This window comes from Anoplolepis gracilipes, chromosome 4 (genome assembly GCF_047496725.1).
Source record: "Anoplolepis gracilipes chromosome 4, ASM4749672v1, whole genome shotgun sequence".
In the NCBI taxonomy this organism is placed as follows: domain Eukaryota; kingdom Metazoa; phylum Arthropoda; class Insecta; order Hymenoptera; family Formicidae; genus Anoplolepis; species Anoplolepis gracilipes.
The window spans coordinates 7,794,606-7,810,522 of record NC_132973.1 but is presented as its reverse complement, the minus strand read 5'-3'; the positions used below and the strand labels follow the sequence as shown (position 1 = coordinate 7,810,522).

Here is a 15,917-nt window from a genome sequence, read left to right as displayed (position 1 = left end):
ATTTTCCTTAAGAGATTTATTTCTTAATATTGCAATCAGAAATACGGGGTATTCCTAAAGTGTGACTATTTATTCTGTAAAATAATAGGAATTATAAAAAATACTTTTATATAAGACATGAAAATATATATTTAAACAAAACATATACTTTATGTATCTAATTTAAATATTAGCTTTTACATAGCGACCATCAATGTTACTCTACAGCTTTTTATAAATTCATGAAATTGTATTATATAGGTAATAATAGACAAACTATTATACCAGTGTATGATAATTTTTAAAAATATCTTTAATTTCACCAAAATAGATAGTCACTTTAGGACCACTCTGTATGTCGCGTTTTATTAGAAAAAATCGTTTTATCAGAAAAAAGAGTCTCATCAGGCTTCGGCAAAGCATTGTGACAAAAATCAAATAAATCTCGAGAAAATCGTTAGAAATCATCGATCGCGCGTTCGGGAACTCGATACGTAAATCGCAAAGCTATTCAGAGATCGGAATAAGAAAGTGCGAAAGTCGATTGCGGATGGTGTCTAATTAGCGATCTCTGTGTTCCTGTGTACAGCCGCAACAGAAACGTAAGGCGGCGCCCTCCATGTTGGAGTAAACGCACACACGCCGCGCTTGGTCCATGTAAGTTCCGTAACACGTGTCGTGAGGCGCGTGCGTGAGGTGTGTGTGACGAAAGAGAAATAGAGTTAGACGCAGATTAGAAAGAGAATGGATCAGAGTTTATACGATCAGGAGTTTACGAAACGCGAGAGGAACACGCGATTACGACTCCCCCCTGCATCCGTCAGTGTCACGTTTGCACCTGTGTGTCAGATAACGTTCTCACGAGTGGATCCGAGCTTGTTCTTCGTCATTAACTCTGTGTATCGCATCTCCTTGAACCTTCTCTCTTGTAGACATTGCAAAGTTAGTAGACCTTAGTGTACAGACGACGTTAGAGCAATTTTCTCGAACTCTATCAATAGCGATTGGAACCGGAAATTATTTTCCGCAGGTACAACCTTGTATCGCGGCAAAAAAACCAGTCAATGTATAAAACAAAAAAATATTCTTAATTCAATAAAACCTACTTATTAAATTAATATTAAATAAAACACACAAATAAATTTATCAATCTACACAGAGAGAACGATTTGTTTGGATTTATTGATTTTATTCAAACAACATTATGTCATATGAAACATTATCTTTATTGAGTGAAAAAAGTTATATTTCGTTGAATTAAACAATATGATATGATACACGTTATTTTAAAAATCCAATAATCTTATTAGTTTGTTGAAATAAATAGCTTTTTTCGACTATTTCAAACATAAATTTTATTAAATTTAAAAAAATTTTTCTCTCTGTGTATGAATTATTATTCATTATTCTTGAATTATTTTCTCGAATGTATATTGGATATGTTTTTAGTATATTTAATTTTCAATATAGCTCAAAATTATTTAACCGGTTTCAATCTCTGGCCTAGTAGTATTTAGCGCATTTTCGCACTTCTCTGTCATTCAGCTCAGGAGTCAGTCGCAAAATTTCACGTTAATTCTCTTTGGAATAATCCTCGAGGAATTTTATATTCTTCTATCTTACTCAAGTTAAAGTATGCCGATTATATTTGTACATGCGTCCTCCTCTTTTTAAAATTTTTCGTGATTTCTTTAATTTTCTTTTATCTATGAGATACAATGTTTGCTCTGGTTTGAGAGAGAGTAAAAACCTTCGTTTATTTTATTTTCTTTCAATCTGAAAAGATTTCTTTTTTTTTCTCATTAATAGATCATCATTGTTAATTTTTATTTTTAACAAGTCAGTATTAACATTAAGAACTGTAACATATAAATCGTGATTTTCTGCAAAGAGATTAGTTGTAACTAATATCACGAGAGAGTTATATATGTCTGAGATAAATCCCCTCTCTCTTTGTAAAATATGCCAGATATCACGTTGTTGCATTTATTCGTTAGCAAAACATAGAGGTGTCACGACCCTCGTTACGTCATCTCGATTCTATTGACGCATTCGGGTGCAAATGTTAAAAAACAAGGAAAGTTGGATCAGCAAATGACACAGAGAACGTGTCACGTGTTTCCTGCCCCTACGCCTCCTTAATATCCGTATCAATGTTTTCTAAATTCGTGAAGAATTTTATATATTTTTATATTTATTAAAACCCGCAAATACATTCCTGCACATTTACGGTTATTTGCAACTGACAAGAGATTAACGTTTTGCGCCTCTGTCTCCTTTCAGTCACACCGACCAGCGTTCAAACCCCTGTTAGATGGTTCCGCATTCCCACCACGCTTCGACCTGCAGCCTGATGGTGAACTGTAAAGCTCCTTCCGAGAAACTCGCACAAATAATTATAAATCAACAAAAAGAAAAAAAAAAGAACAAGAATTTAACAACAACTCAAACATCTGAAAACTAAAAAGAAGGGTAAGAGGAGGAGGAAAAGGAGGAAGAACATCATCGTCCTCATCGAGTCCATCGAACGAAGACACGAATATATACAACGAACCCGAGAGTTCGCTCGGAGCTCTCAACGGCATCGTCACCTCGCAATCGAGCAATTGATTGATCATCACATCCGGAGAACACGAAGTCGCGTCATCTTTTTCGAATTTTTGTATGATCCTACAAAACAAAATTAATGCTCGCTCGAAAAGATCGAAGGAAAAGGTGGGGACGTAAGACAGGGTGTATATTGCTTTACCATTATAGCTGACGGTCGAGGAAGAAAGAGAATGGGAGAATAAGAGTAAGAGAGCGAGAGGACATGCGAGCGGACGATGAGAGGGCGAGAGCCAAGCGAGATATATTAATATTTACGCACACGCATATACATACACACACAGAAAAATAAAGAGGAAAAATAACAGAATGATAAATACACATATAAACATTTACGCCCTCGCGAGATGCACAACGTAACAAGCAAAAGTGTTGAACGTAAATAAAAAAAAAGTTATTATTAAAAAATATGTCTATATATATATATATATATACTCGCGAGAAGAAACGCGAACAAAGCGAGTCGCGAAAAACGTTCAATCAACAGCGCGTATCATTACATGTGTCATCTAAATGATATCGTATCCTATAAACTTAATTGTAATTTATAAAGAGAGACGAAGTATGTATTTATTAAAGTAAATAAGCAATAAATAAAGATAAGAATTAAATCACCTCGTTTATACATATCAAATATTTCAACCGAAATTCAAAATCAATATAGAGTTCATTACGCATTCTACTATAAATGCAAGCGAATGTTTAATGTCAATCTAACTGTCAAGTTAATTTTTCATATAGTATAACTTACAGCAATTTAAAACGTTAGTGAAAAATAATTTTTGGTTTTAACAAGCAAATATACACCTTCTCTCAAATTGTTTTTCTTGCTTTTTGAGAAATAGAAAAATCTATATTTATTTATTTTTCCCACATGTTTACATGGAATTTTAATTTAACTTTAAGAAATTTTATCTCTTTTATAAAATATCTTATTGATTTACGTTACTCTAAAGAAATTTAATTCAACTTACAAACACACTATTCAATTAGGTCATACATTTATGTTAAAAATTATATAAACAATATATAAGAAATTTGGAATCAAAAAAATCTCGAGGCTAAGATAAGAATCACTATCTATGATTCTCCTTCGTTTCGGTTCGCGCGAGTTGCCTGAATTGTCCCTTAATGAGTTCCCACTGCGTCCATTTGTCCGAATTAAGGCCGAATTCCTTACACGTCTGCAGAAAAGCCGGCACGCACAGTTCCAAATAGTGATGGTCCACAGTGGGTAGCAGATGATGCAGTGTGTGCGAACCATAGTTTGTGAGTGCCAGGAAGAGCGAATCATCGATCACCTCGCGATCACGCACTGAGTCCATCTCTAGCAGACCCCAGTCCAAATCATTCCTTGAGAATATTAAAAAATTATAATTAAAAAAATTATGAATATACTTTATATGCTTTAAAGTATATAATAAATATGCAAGAGAATCATGTCTTGCTATTTAAAAAATTATTATAAGATTATATTAAAATGTCAAAATTAGAATTATATTATATAATGTCAACATTAAAATTAAAATTGCAATTAAAATATTTTAACTTAAAACTAAATCAATATTGAACTTGCATATAGATTAGTGAGAAGCTAAAAAAATTTAAAAAAACATATTATTATTAGTTATTTAGAATAAAAGAAAAACAATATTAGAGAGACTAATTAATAGAGCGATTCAATAATTTAATGAAAGAAAACACAATCGATGTGTAACCTGTAGATATCACCGTCATGGAAAATATCGGGATGATGATGAGCCGCGTTGAAGCCAATCAAACCAAACAGGGCGCTACTGAGCAGCACCATTATCAGCCACAGCTTCAATGCGACGAGAATCTTGGGCGCCAGCAAACTCATCGACAAAGGCAGCAGAAGCGGGACGATGTCACGAAATTCAAAAACTCCATATTCCTTGAATACCGAATAGTATCTTGAAATGATTAAAATCTTCAGTATACTATCGAAATCATAAAGAAGTTAAAATTTTGTCAGACAACATCGAAAAATAGTAAGTATAGGTACATATATTTAAAATTTAACTTTTATAAAAAGAAAATTTTATAAATAGTATATATACATATATTTTAGAATTAAAAACAAGAGAGAGATTATATAATAAAATTAAAATAATATATAAATTCCTAATCAGCATCAGATTATTAAAATTAAAAAACAAAATTAATGTAAAATTCAAAATCTAGATTTTAACTGAAGGAAATTGATAGATTATTTTTTTTTAATTCAATAAAAGAATGTGAAATGGACTGTTACCGTTTGAAACCTTCAGCAATAAACAATAACATCCAGACGATAGGACTGATGATTTTGCTTATTATCCCCGCGAAGAAGGATTTATCTTTACGAGGAATCCATTGAATAAATGGTTCGAGCACATAAATCTCATAATCCCATAAAGTATTGGGATACATATGGTGGCTCATTACGTGCGCAATACGCCAATTCTTCGAGGATAATAAACTGAGATCGTAATAGTACATACGAAAGTTGTCCCTCATATGAAAGAAATTGTGCGCAGCATTGGTCGTCCATGTCAGAAAAATGCCTAGAATTAATTAAATAATATATAATATATAATTAATATATAATATATAATATAGAATAAATAATTATATAATTATTATAATTATTATTTATTATAATTAATAAATTAGAATAAAATTAAATAATTAAATTGATCAAGATTAATATATTCATTATATTCAACATACTTAATATATAATCAGAAAAATGAAAAAGTACAAGATTATACACTAAATATATACTCACATTTAAAAATGAGAAATTATTTTAATATTTAATTGTTTATATGTATATTCAAAGGCTTTTATTAAATTTTATTATTGCGTTACTTGTTGGTTAACAAATGTTTTTAGTTACATTTCGGTTATTTAAAATTTCGAGGATGCTCACCAGCGAAAACGGCAATAGCGTGAGAATTGGTGAAGGCGCTTGCGAGACTCAGTGCGAAAGTCGTGACCATCAAGGAGTCGGTGATGAGATTCGTCGTCGTGGACGACCGATGAAAATCGACGCTCCTCAAAGCCTCGACCGCGCGTCTCTTAAATGTGCGATAAAAGCCGTCTGATAAAAAGGTCAATGGCACCGATCGCGATGTCGCGGCATCACGAACGTAGAATTTTGGCAGTAGCCGCTCGGCCTTGTCGGTCAGGTGATGACTCTACGATGTTAGAATTGGAAAATCTCAATTGAAGGCACAACAATAAGTATATATAATTTTAATTATATAGATAATTATGACTATTAAAAAATAATCATAAAAATTTGAATAAAAATTAAATTGTATCTTAAGAAATAACGAAAATCTATAATTCCTGTTTATTGAGAAAATATTCTTACAAACTATCCTTCTGTATTATAAAAATAATCTTATGATAAAAAGTCAAACTAAGATAAATTTATTATAACTATTAACAATAAAAAAAACATTTTAAAAATAAATCAATTTAACTTATGATTTTATTACATTAATAAATACTACAACAACGCCGCTTTAAGATGAATAATTTTGAATAAGAAGAATAATTTTGTTTTTGATTTGATACCTCGAACAACTCGGTGATGTCGGTTCCTTTTGTGAGCCGAATCCATTCTGTACCACCAGGATGTGATTTCGCAAAAGTTTCTAAATCGTAGAGTTTGTTTCCAATTCTCCACAATCCTTCCGCACCATCGATTTGTCTTCTAGCATTCAGAAAATTAGCCGCAGTTTTTGGCTTCTCTCTCGCTGCTAAATAAGCCAATCCGGGCACCGTACTGGTCTTTGACATACTGAAGGTTTTCTTAATCTCTTCTACAAAATATACACAAAAAAATTTGAAATACAATAAATTTAAAGTTTAAATTTCCAGAAAATCAAACTATATATTCTTCCAGATGAATTCTCTACGCATATATACTTTACAATAAAATGCAAGCTTCTCTTTGTATTCTAAAACTCGTATAGTCGAATGTTGAAAGCTCTAAGGATTGACAGAAATAAAAATAAAGTACCATATAAAATTTCATAACAGTAATACAAAAACTATACATAAATAAGAGCTCGATAAATCAATAACAAATAATATTACACAAAACAAACAAGGGATAATGTATTTCGAAAACCCACGACATGTATAAAGCCGCAATAGGAAAATTAAGCAAACGTTTCGACCAAATTTTTCTGACATTAGCGTAGAATATAACATAAATATTAATACAAACATAGAACGGTTAAAACTGTCAAAGTGTAAAAATAAATAAACTGTCGAATTATAAATAGCTGAATAAATGATCAACGGGCGCTAAGGAAAAATATCATATTAAAACCAATGGCATGAGTATTTTTACAAAATATTATTAATTCAGGATGTTGTAATATGTGCTATAAAGATACTTTGTTCCGACTGTATTTCAAAGTATCTTTATAGCACATGCTTATTACAACATCCTGAATTAATAACTGTTCTAAGCTGAAAGTCAGTTTGAGCGAAATGTTCGCTTGAGTTTTCTCTTGGGGCTTTATCTTAATGTTGTTTTTTAAATACCTTACCACTTTTATTAAGTACGTTAATATATTTGCACTTTATCTTGCCTATTTTGTATGATATTATTTAATAATACAATAATCATACTAAAGATGGAAAAATAACATATTTAAACAAAAAATGTCAACAAAGAAGTAGTGTGAATAATACACAATGGAAAAAACTGAACGTAATCAGAAATAAAAATGTAATATTTTAAAATGTCGTGTCTCAGAAACTATAAAAGAGTCTGCAACGTGATTTAAAGTCTGCACGTGATTCAGGATTTTATTCGCAATAATATATGGAACATGAAAATTAAAGTGATTGGCGAAGTTAAACATTTCAACAACATTTACCAATAAATTTGCATAGAAATTCCATAAAATGTAGGCATTATTCACATATAGCAATTATATTTACAAATGTGTTTATTATCTACTAGGTATATAATCAATAGTGGAATAATAATTCATATCTATGCAGTTTCTACTCAAAACATGTTTAAGCATTTAACTTTAATATTTCAATACCGTCTGTCAAATAGGTAATTCGAATTATTTAAGAATAATGCATTTTTGTGTCAATGATTATCAACTGATTTATTAAACAATTATTTAGCGGTTATTAATTTAAAAAATTATATATAAAAATATACATAATATATAAAAATATATAAAATATATAAAAAATATATAAATATATAAGTTATATAAAAAATATTATATAAAAATAATAATTATTAATTTAATAATACAGTAGAGTTGCATATATACTTTTTAATAATTATCGCTCAACGAGTATCATTATATCACTGTAACAAAACACTGTTTCAGATGTGTTGCTATGTGTTAGAAAGTTATCACAGCTATCTTGATGTCTCACAGATTGCAGCAACAAATTGACGAAACAAACATCTTATCTTTTTTCTTTTTTTTTGTACACTTGCCTGCATTTATATGCGATAACAAATTTATCATCACAAAATTTATTTTACTCACTGCGGAATGCGTCGATGATACGTCCATTTGATTTTAACGTATCCATGTTTGGAGTATACGCTACGTGAGCTCTCGATCAAGTAAATGATCTTTTACACATTTTATCCTTCAATAATCCGGTTACGAGACACAGCCAATGTGCAAGGGTATCGAGACACGAAACGTGGAAGGGATATTGATGAATAAGGAACGAATAAATGTACTCTCAGGTTCGTGTATCTTACTCGGTACACGACAGTTGACATTGATAATGACGTCGTTTTTGATGAATACGAGACTTTGTTGGACTCTAGGACCATTGGCAGCGCCACATATTTAAATGAAATAACGCCACATATTTAAATGAAATGGCCGCATCATTTATGTCATTAATAAATAAATTGAAATGAATGCAATGAATACAATGAAACATGTAAATTCTTCGGTTCTATCGGTTTCTATCAATTTGTAGTTTTAAATAAATATTAGATAAGAGAGAAAGAGAGAGAGAAAGAGAGAGAGAGAGAGAGAGAGAGAGAGAGAGAGAGAGAGAGAGAGAGAAGGAGAGAGCTATTCTGGTAATATATGTATGCTACTGTTATCATCATTTTTACCGTTTTTAATATTTATTTGATTTTTGGAAAACCATAATATTTTAGCATGAATGTGATCAATTTGATTACAAGTGATAAAAAATGATAAACTTTTTCCGTCGAAATTAATTATTTTCTAAAATAAAAAATTCAGCTATAAATACATGTCAGAAAATATATTATTAAATTTTATTTTAAAGTATTTATTTTAAAAATCTCTACATTTTTCCAGCTGTTGTAAAATATATTTTATAATAAAAAAAGTAAATAAAAATAATAAATAAAATAAATAAATAATTAAATAAAAATTGCTTATTGTGTTTAATATCTACTTTTGCCTATTATTTTATATGTTTGCTATAATGTACAACAAATACTTTTCACTCGCACTGCGTATCAGATATACATATATTATCTCATCATGATATCAATCATTTATCAAATGAAAAATACTTACGTATGCAGGAATAAAAACCTTAATCAGATGATGCAGGAAAATTTACATCCTATTCAACTGAATTAATTGCGTCGATATCGTTTCCTTTGTTGCAGTAGTACAAAATATACTAAATTGCAACGATAAATTAATTTTCACTGCACTCGTTAAAGCACCGTGAATTTCACAGGTTCTTTAGAAAGACTGAGAGGATTATTTTAATCATTATTAGGAAAAGTGATAAATTGTAATGTTTACACATGCGGGACGATCGCTGATTACAGCTAAATTAAATATTGATTTGTTCTTTAACCTTTGATAACTGAATCAACAACTCACAAATAAAATGTTGAACTATATTATGTATTTGATCGAGCAAATGCTTTCATAATTTTATTGTTAATGATTCTTTTTTTAATTGTATGTCTTGTAGGTTAATGATTCTTTTTTTATTTGTATGTTTTGTAGGTTTTTTATTTAAAAAATCGGCGGTTTATAAAAAATAAGAAAAAATACAAAGATAACTGTTCAGAGAGAAGAGAATCGATAAAAGAATCGTGCGAAAAGATCGAGATTGTAAAAAATAGTGTTTGTGCGCCAGATTTATTTCTTATGATTTCTATCACGGTTTGTTTGCGACGCAACAATATCTTTATGATTCAAATTGAACTTAAATTAGATTAATATATGATTACACGACATTTCTTTACATATTCTATATCAACACTTTTTTTTGTATAAGAAACAGATTTAAAAAGAATAGAAAATGTATTGATGAGATAATCAAGTATTTCACAGAAGCGTTTTTATATAAAAATAATTGAAAAATTAAAATTAACGCTCGCACAAAAAGATCGAAGGAAAAGGTGGGGACGTAAGAGATGGTGTATATTGCTTCACCATGTGAGCTGACGGTCGAGGAAGAAAGAGAGTGGGAGAATGAGAGTAAGAGAGCGAGAGGACATGCGAGCGGACGATGAGAAAGCAAAAGCCAATCGAGGCTAAATATATTGATATTTACGCACATGCATACATACGCACACAGAAAAATAAAGAGGAAAAATAATAGAACACTAAATAAACATATAAACATTTTCGCTCTTGCAAGATGCACAACGTAACAAGTAAAAGTGTTGAACGTAAATAAAAAAAAAGTTATTATTAAATAATCATATATTTATATACGTGCGAGAAGAAACGCGAACAAAGCGAGTCGTTAAAAACGGTTAATCAACAGCGCGTATCATTACATGTGTCATCCAAATGATGTCGTATCTATAAACTTAATTGTAATTTATAAAGAGAGACAAAGTATGTATATTTATTAAAGTAAATAAACAATAAATAATGATAAGAATTAAATTACCTCGTTTATATATGTCAAATTTTTCAACCAAAATTCAAAATCAATATAGAGTTCATTACGCATTCTACTATAAATGCGAACGAACGTTTAATGTCAATATAACTGTCAAGTTAATTTTTCATACAATATAACTTATAGCAATTTAAAACGTTAGTGAAAAATAATTTTTGGTTTTAACAAGCAAATATACACCTTTTCTCAAATGATTTTTCTTGCTTTTTGAGAAATAGAAAAATCTATATTTATTTATTTTTTCCACATGTTTACATGGAATTTTAATTTAAATTTAAGAAATTTTATCTCTTTTATAAAATATCTTATTGATTTACGTTACTCTAAAGAAATTTAATTCAACTTACAAACACACTATTCAATTAGGTCATACATTTATGTTAAAAACTATATAAACAATATATAAGAAATTTGGAATCAAAAGAGTCTCGTGGCAAAGATAAGAATCACTATCTATGATTCTTCTTCGTTTCGGTTCGCGCGAGTTGCCTGAATTGTCCCTTAATGAGTTCCCACTGCGTCCATTTGTCCGAATTAAGGCCGAATTCCTTACACGTCTGCAGAAAAGCCGGCATGCACAGTCCCAGATAGTGATGGTCCACAGTGGGTAGCAGATGATGCAGTGTGTGCGAACCGAAGTTTGTGAGAGCCAAAAAGATCGAATCGTCGATCACCTCGCGATCGCGCACTGAGTCCATTTCTAGTAGACCCCAGTCCAAATCATTTCTTGGGAATATTAAAAAGTTATAATTAAAAAAATTATAAATATACTTTAAAGTAAATAATAAATATGCAAGAGAATTATGTTTTGCTATTTAAAAAATTATTATAAGATTATATTAAAATGTCAAAATTAGAATTATATTATATAATGTCAACATTAAAATTAAAATTGCAATTAAAATATTTTAAATTAAAACTAAATCAATTTTAAACTTGCATATAGATTAGTGAGAAGCTAAAAAAATTTTTAAAAACATATTATTATTTGTTATTTAGAATGAAAGAAAAACAATATTAGAGAGACTAATCAATAGAGCGATTCAATAATTTAATGAAAGAAAACACAATCGATGTGTAACCTGTAGATATCACCGTCATGGAAAATATCGGGATGATGATGAGCCGCGTTGAAGCCAATCAAACCAAACAGGGCGCTACTGAGCAGCACCATTATCAGCCACAGCTTCAATGCGACGAGAATCTTGGGCGCCAGCAAACTCATCGACAAAGGCAGCAGAAGCGGGATGATGTCACGAAATTCAAAAATTCCATATTCCTTGAATACCGAATAGTATCTGAAAATGATTAAAATCTTTAGTATAATATCGAAATCATAAAGAAGTTGAAATTTTGTCAGACAACATCGAAAAATAGTATGTATTGGTACATATATTTAAAATTTAACTTTTATAAAAAGAAAATTTTATAAAAAAATGTTTTATAAATAGTATATATACATATATTTCAGAATTAAAAAACAAGAGAGAGATTATATAATAAAATTAAAATAATATATAAATTCCTAATCAGCATCAGATTATTAAAATTAAAAAACAAAATTAATGTAAAATTCAAAACCTAGATTTATACTGCAGGAAATTGATATATTAATTTGTTTTTAATTTAATAAAAGAATGTAAAATGGACTGTTACCGTTTAAGACCTTCAACAATAAACAATAACATCCAGACGATAGGACTGATGATTTTGCTTATTATCCCCGCGAAGAAGGATTTATCTTTACGAGGAATCCATTGAAGAAATGGTTCGACTACGTAAATCTCATAATCCCATATAGTATTTGTATACATATGATGGCTCATTACGTGCGAAATACGCCAATCCTTCGAGGAAAATAAACTGAGATCGAAATAGTACATACGAAAGTTGTCTCTCATGTGAAAGAAATTGTGCGCAGCAATGGTCGTCCATGTCAGAAAAATGCCTAGAATTAATTAAATAATTATATAATCATTATTTATTATAATTAATTATAACAAAGTCAAATAATTAAATCGATCAAGATTGATATATTTAATATATTTAATAGTATAATGAGAAAAATAAACAAGTATTATACACTAAATATATACATATATACTCACATTTAAAATTGAAAAATTATTTTAATATTTAATTGTTTATATACATTCAAAGGCTTTTATTAATTTTATTTATTATTGCGTTACTTGTTGGTTAACAAATGTTTTTAGTTACATTTCGGTTATTTAAAATTTCGAGGATGCTCACTAGCGAAAACGGCAATAGCGTAAGAATGGGCGAAGGCGCTTGCGAGACTCAGTGCGAAAGTCGTGACCATCAAGGAGTCGGTGATGAGATTCGTCGTCGTGGACGACCGATGAAAATCGACGCTCCTCAAAGCCTCGACCGCGCGTCTCTTGAATGTGCGATAAAAGCCGCCTGATAAAAAGGTCAATGGCACCGATCGCGATGTCGCGGCATCACGAACGTAGAATTTTGGCAGTAGCCGCTCGGCATTGTCGGTCAGGTGATGACTCTACGATGTTAGAATTGGAAAATCTCAATTGAAGGCACAACAATAAGTATATATAATTTTAATTATATAGATAATTATGACTATTAAAAAATAATCATAAAAATTTGAATAAAAATTAAATTATATCTTAAGAAATAACGAAAATCTATAATTCTGTTTATTGAGAAAATATTCTTACAAACTATCCTTCTGATTATAAAAATAATCTTATGATAAAAAGTCAAACTAATATAAATTTATTATAACTATTAACAATAAAAAAAACATTTTAAAAATAAATCAATTTAATTTATGATTTTATTACATTAATAAATACTACAACAACGCCGCTTTAAGATGAATAATTCTGAATAAGAAGAATAATTTTGTTTTTGATTTGATACCTCGAACAACTCGGTGATGTCGGTTCCTTTTGTGAGCCGAATCCATTCTGTACCACCAGGATGTGATTTCGCAAAAGTTTCTAAATCGTAGAGTTTGTTTCCGATTCTCCACAATCCTTCCGCACCATCGATTTGTCTTCTAGCATTCAGAAAATTAGCCGCAGTTTTCGGCTTCTCTCTCGCTGCTAAATAAGCCAATCCGGGCACCGTACTGGTCTTTGACATACTGAAGGTTTTCTTAATCTCCTCTACAAAACATACACAACAAAATGGAATACGATAGATTTGAAGTTTAAATTTCCTTGAAATCAAACTATATATTCTTCCAGATGAATTCTCTACGCATATATCTTATAATAAAATACAAGCTTTTTTTTGTATTCTAAAACTCGTATAGTCGAACGTTGAAAGCTCTGAGGATTGACAGAAATAAAAATAAAGTACCATATAAAATTTTATAACAGTAATACAAAAACTATACATAAATAAGAGCTCGATAAATCGATAACAAATAATATTACACAAAACAAACAAGGGATAATGTATTTCGAAAACCCACGACATGTATAAAGCCGCAATAGGAAAATTAAGCAAACGTTTCGACCAAATTTTTCTGACATCAGCGTAGAATATAACATAAATATTAATACAAACATAGAACGGTTAAAACTGTCAAAGTGTAAAAATAAATAAACTATCAAATTATAAATAGCTGAATAAATGATCAACGGGCGCTAAAGAAAAATATCATATTAAAACCAATGGCATGAGTATTTTTACAAAATATTATTAATTCAGGATGTTGTAATATGTGCTATAACGATACTTTGTTCCGACTATAGTTCAAAGTACCTTTATAGCACCTATTTATTACAACATCCTGAATTAATAACTGTTTGTAAAAATAGTTATGTTAGCGGTTTTAATATGATATTTTTGTTTATCACGCGTTGATAATTTTTTGCGCTATTTATAATTTGACAATTTGTTATTTATTTTTACACTTCAACAATTTTAACCATTCTATATTTGTATTATTATTTATGTTATATTTTACGCTGAAGATCAGAAAAATTGATTTTCCTATTGCGGCTTTATCTTAACGTTGTTTTTTGAAATACATTACTACTTTTATTAAAAACGTTATTATATTTGCTCTTTATACCTATTTTGTGTAATATTATTTTATAATACAATAATGATACCAAAGATAAAAAAAATAACGTATTCAAACTAATAATGTCAACAAAGAAGCAGTGTTAATAATACACAATAGGAAAAACTGAATATAATCAGAAATAAAAATGTAATTTTTTTAAAGTGTCTCAGAAACTATAAAGAGTCTGCAACGTGATTTAAAGTCTGCACATGATTCAGGATTTTATTTGCTATAATATATGTAACATGAAAATTAAAGTGATCGGGGAAGTGAAACATTTCAACAACATTTACCAATAAATTTGCATAGAAATTCCATAAAATATAAGCATTATTCACATATAGCAATTATATTTGCAAATGTGTTTGTTATCTACTATATATAATCAGTAGCAGAATGATAATTCATATCTACTAGCAGTTTCTACTTAAAACATGTTTTCAAGCATTCAACTTTAATATTTCAATACCGTCTGTCAAATAAGTAATTCGTATTATTTAAGAATAATGCATTTTTGTGTCAATGATTATCAACTGATTTATTAAACAATTATTTAGCGGTTATTAATTTAAAAAATTATATATAAAAATATACATAATATATAAAAATATATAAAATATATAAAAAATATATAAATATATAAGTTATATAAAAAATATTATATAAAAATAATAATTATTAATTTAATAATACAGTAGAGTTGCATATATACTTTTTAATAATTATCGCTCAACGAGTATCATTATATCACTGTAACAAAACACTGTTTCAGCTATGTATTAGACAGTTATCACAGCTATCTTGATGTCTCACAGATTGCAGCAACAAATTGACGAAACAAACATCTTATCTTTTTTCTTTTTTTTGTACACTTGCCTGCATTTATATGCGATAACAAATTTATCATCACAAAATTTATTTTACTCACTGCGGAATGCGTCGATGATATGTCCATTTGATTTTAACGTATCCATGTTTGGAGTATACGCTACGTGAGCTCTCGATCAAGTAAATGATCTTTTACACATTTTATCCTTCAATAATCCGGTTACGAGACACAGCCAATGTGCAAGGGTATCGAGACATGAAACGTGGAAGGGATATTGATGAATAAAGAATAAATATACTCTCAGGTTCGTGTATCTTACTCGGTACACGACAGTTGACATTGATAATGACGTCGTTTTTGATACCATGAATATGAAACTTTTGTTGGACTCTGAGACCATTGGCAGCGCCATATATTTAAATGAAATAACGCCACATATTTAAATGAAATGGCCGCATCATTTATGTCACCAATAAATAAATTGAAATAAATGCAATGAATACA

General features: G+C 29.7%; 3 protein-coding genes across 46 annotated transcripts in view; 1 reads left to right on the top strand and 2 right to left on the bottom strand.

Moving 5' to 3' along the window:
• Mhc (myosin heavy chain) overlaps positions 1-3,197 on the top strand; it is a 49,014-nt gene extending 45,817 nt beyond the window's left edge. For 39 of the 40 annotated variants that reach the window (XM_072890104.1, XM_072890100.1, XM_072890103.1 and 36 more), the window contains exon 26: positions 2,263-3,197. In XM_072890104.1, the coding sequence (XP_072746205.1) occupies positions 2,263-2,346 (84 nt within the window). In that variant the 3' untranslated portion in view covers positions 2,347-3,197. Of the gene's footprint in view, positions 1-568; positions 637-2,262 lie in introns of all 40 variants that reach the window. The other variant, XM_072890105.1, reaches the window with a different exon arrangement.
• A 231-nt stretch (positions 3,198-3,428) lies between these two features.
• Positions 3,429-9,303, bottom strand: LOC140664703 (cytochrome b5-related protein-like). Of its 4 annotated transcripts, none has more exons than XM_072890114.1 (6): positions 9,165-9,303; positions 6,175-6,422; positions 5,522-5,789; positions 4,862-5,153; positions 4,305-4,547; positions 3,429-3,939 (listed from the first exon to the last, which is right to left on the bottom strand). In XM_072890114.1, exons 2-6 carry the CDS (start codon positions 6,397-6,399, stop codon positions 3,663-3,665), a joined length of 1,305 nt encoding a protein of 434 aa, XP_072746215.1. In that variant the 5' UTR covers positions 6,400-6,422; positions 9,165-9,303; the 3' UTR covers positions 3,429-3,662. The 4 variants fall into 4 exon arrangements, with proteins under 4 accessions (XP_072746215.1, XP_072746213.1, XP_072746214.1 ...); XM_072890112.1 differs by lacking the exon at positions 9,165-9,303 and adding an exon at positions 8,136-8,608; XM_072890113.1 differs by lacking the exon at positions 9,165-9,303 and adding an exon at positions 8,136-8,598 and having other exon boundaries at positions 4,305-4,520.
• LOC140664704 (cytochrome b5-related protein-like) lies at positions 9,165-15,917 on the bottom strand. 2 transcript variants are annotated; one of them, XM_072890116.1, is made up of 6 exons: positions 15,513-15,917; positions 13,426-13,673; positions 12,775-13,042; positions 12,178-12,469; positions 11,604-11,819; positions 9,165-11,247 (listed from the first exon to the last, which is right to left on the bottom strand). In XM_072890116.1, the coding sequence occupies exons 1-6, from the start codon at positions 15,556-15,558 to the stop codon at positions 10,971-10,973; spliced, it is 1,347 nt and encodes a 448-aa protein (XP_072746217.1). In that variant the 5' UTR covers positions 15,559-15,917; the 3' UTR covers positions 9,165-10,970. The 2 variants fall into 2 exon arrangements, with proteins under 2 accessions (XP_072746217.1, XP_072746218.1); XM_072890117.1 differs by lacking the exon at positions 15,513-15,917 and adding an exon at positions 15,297-15,399.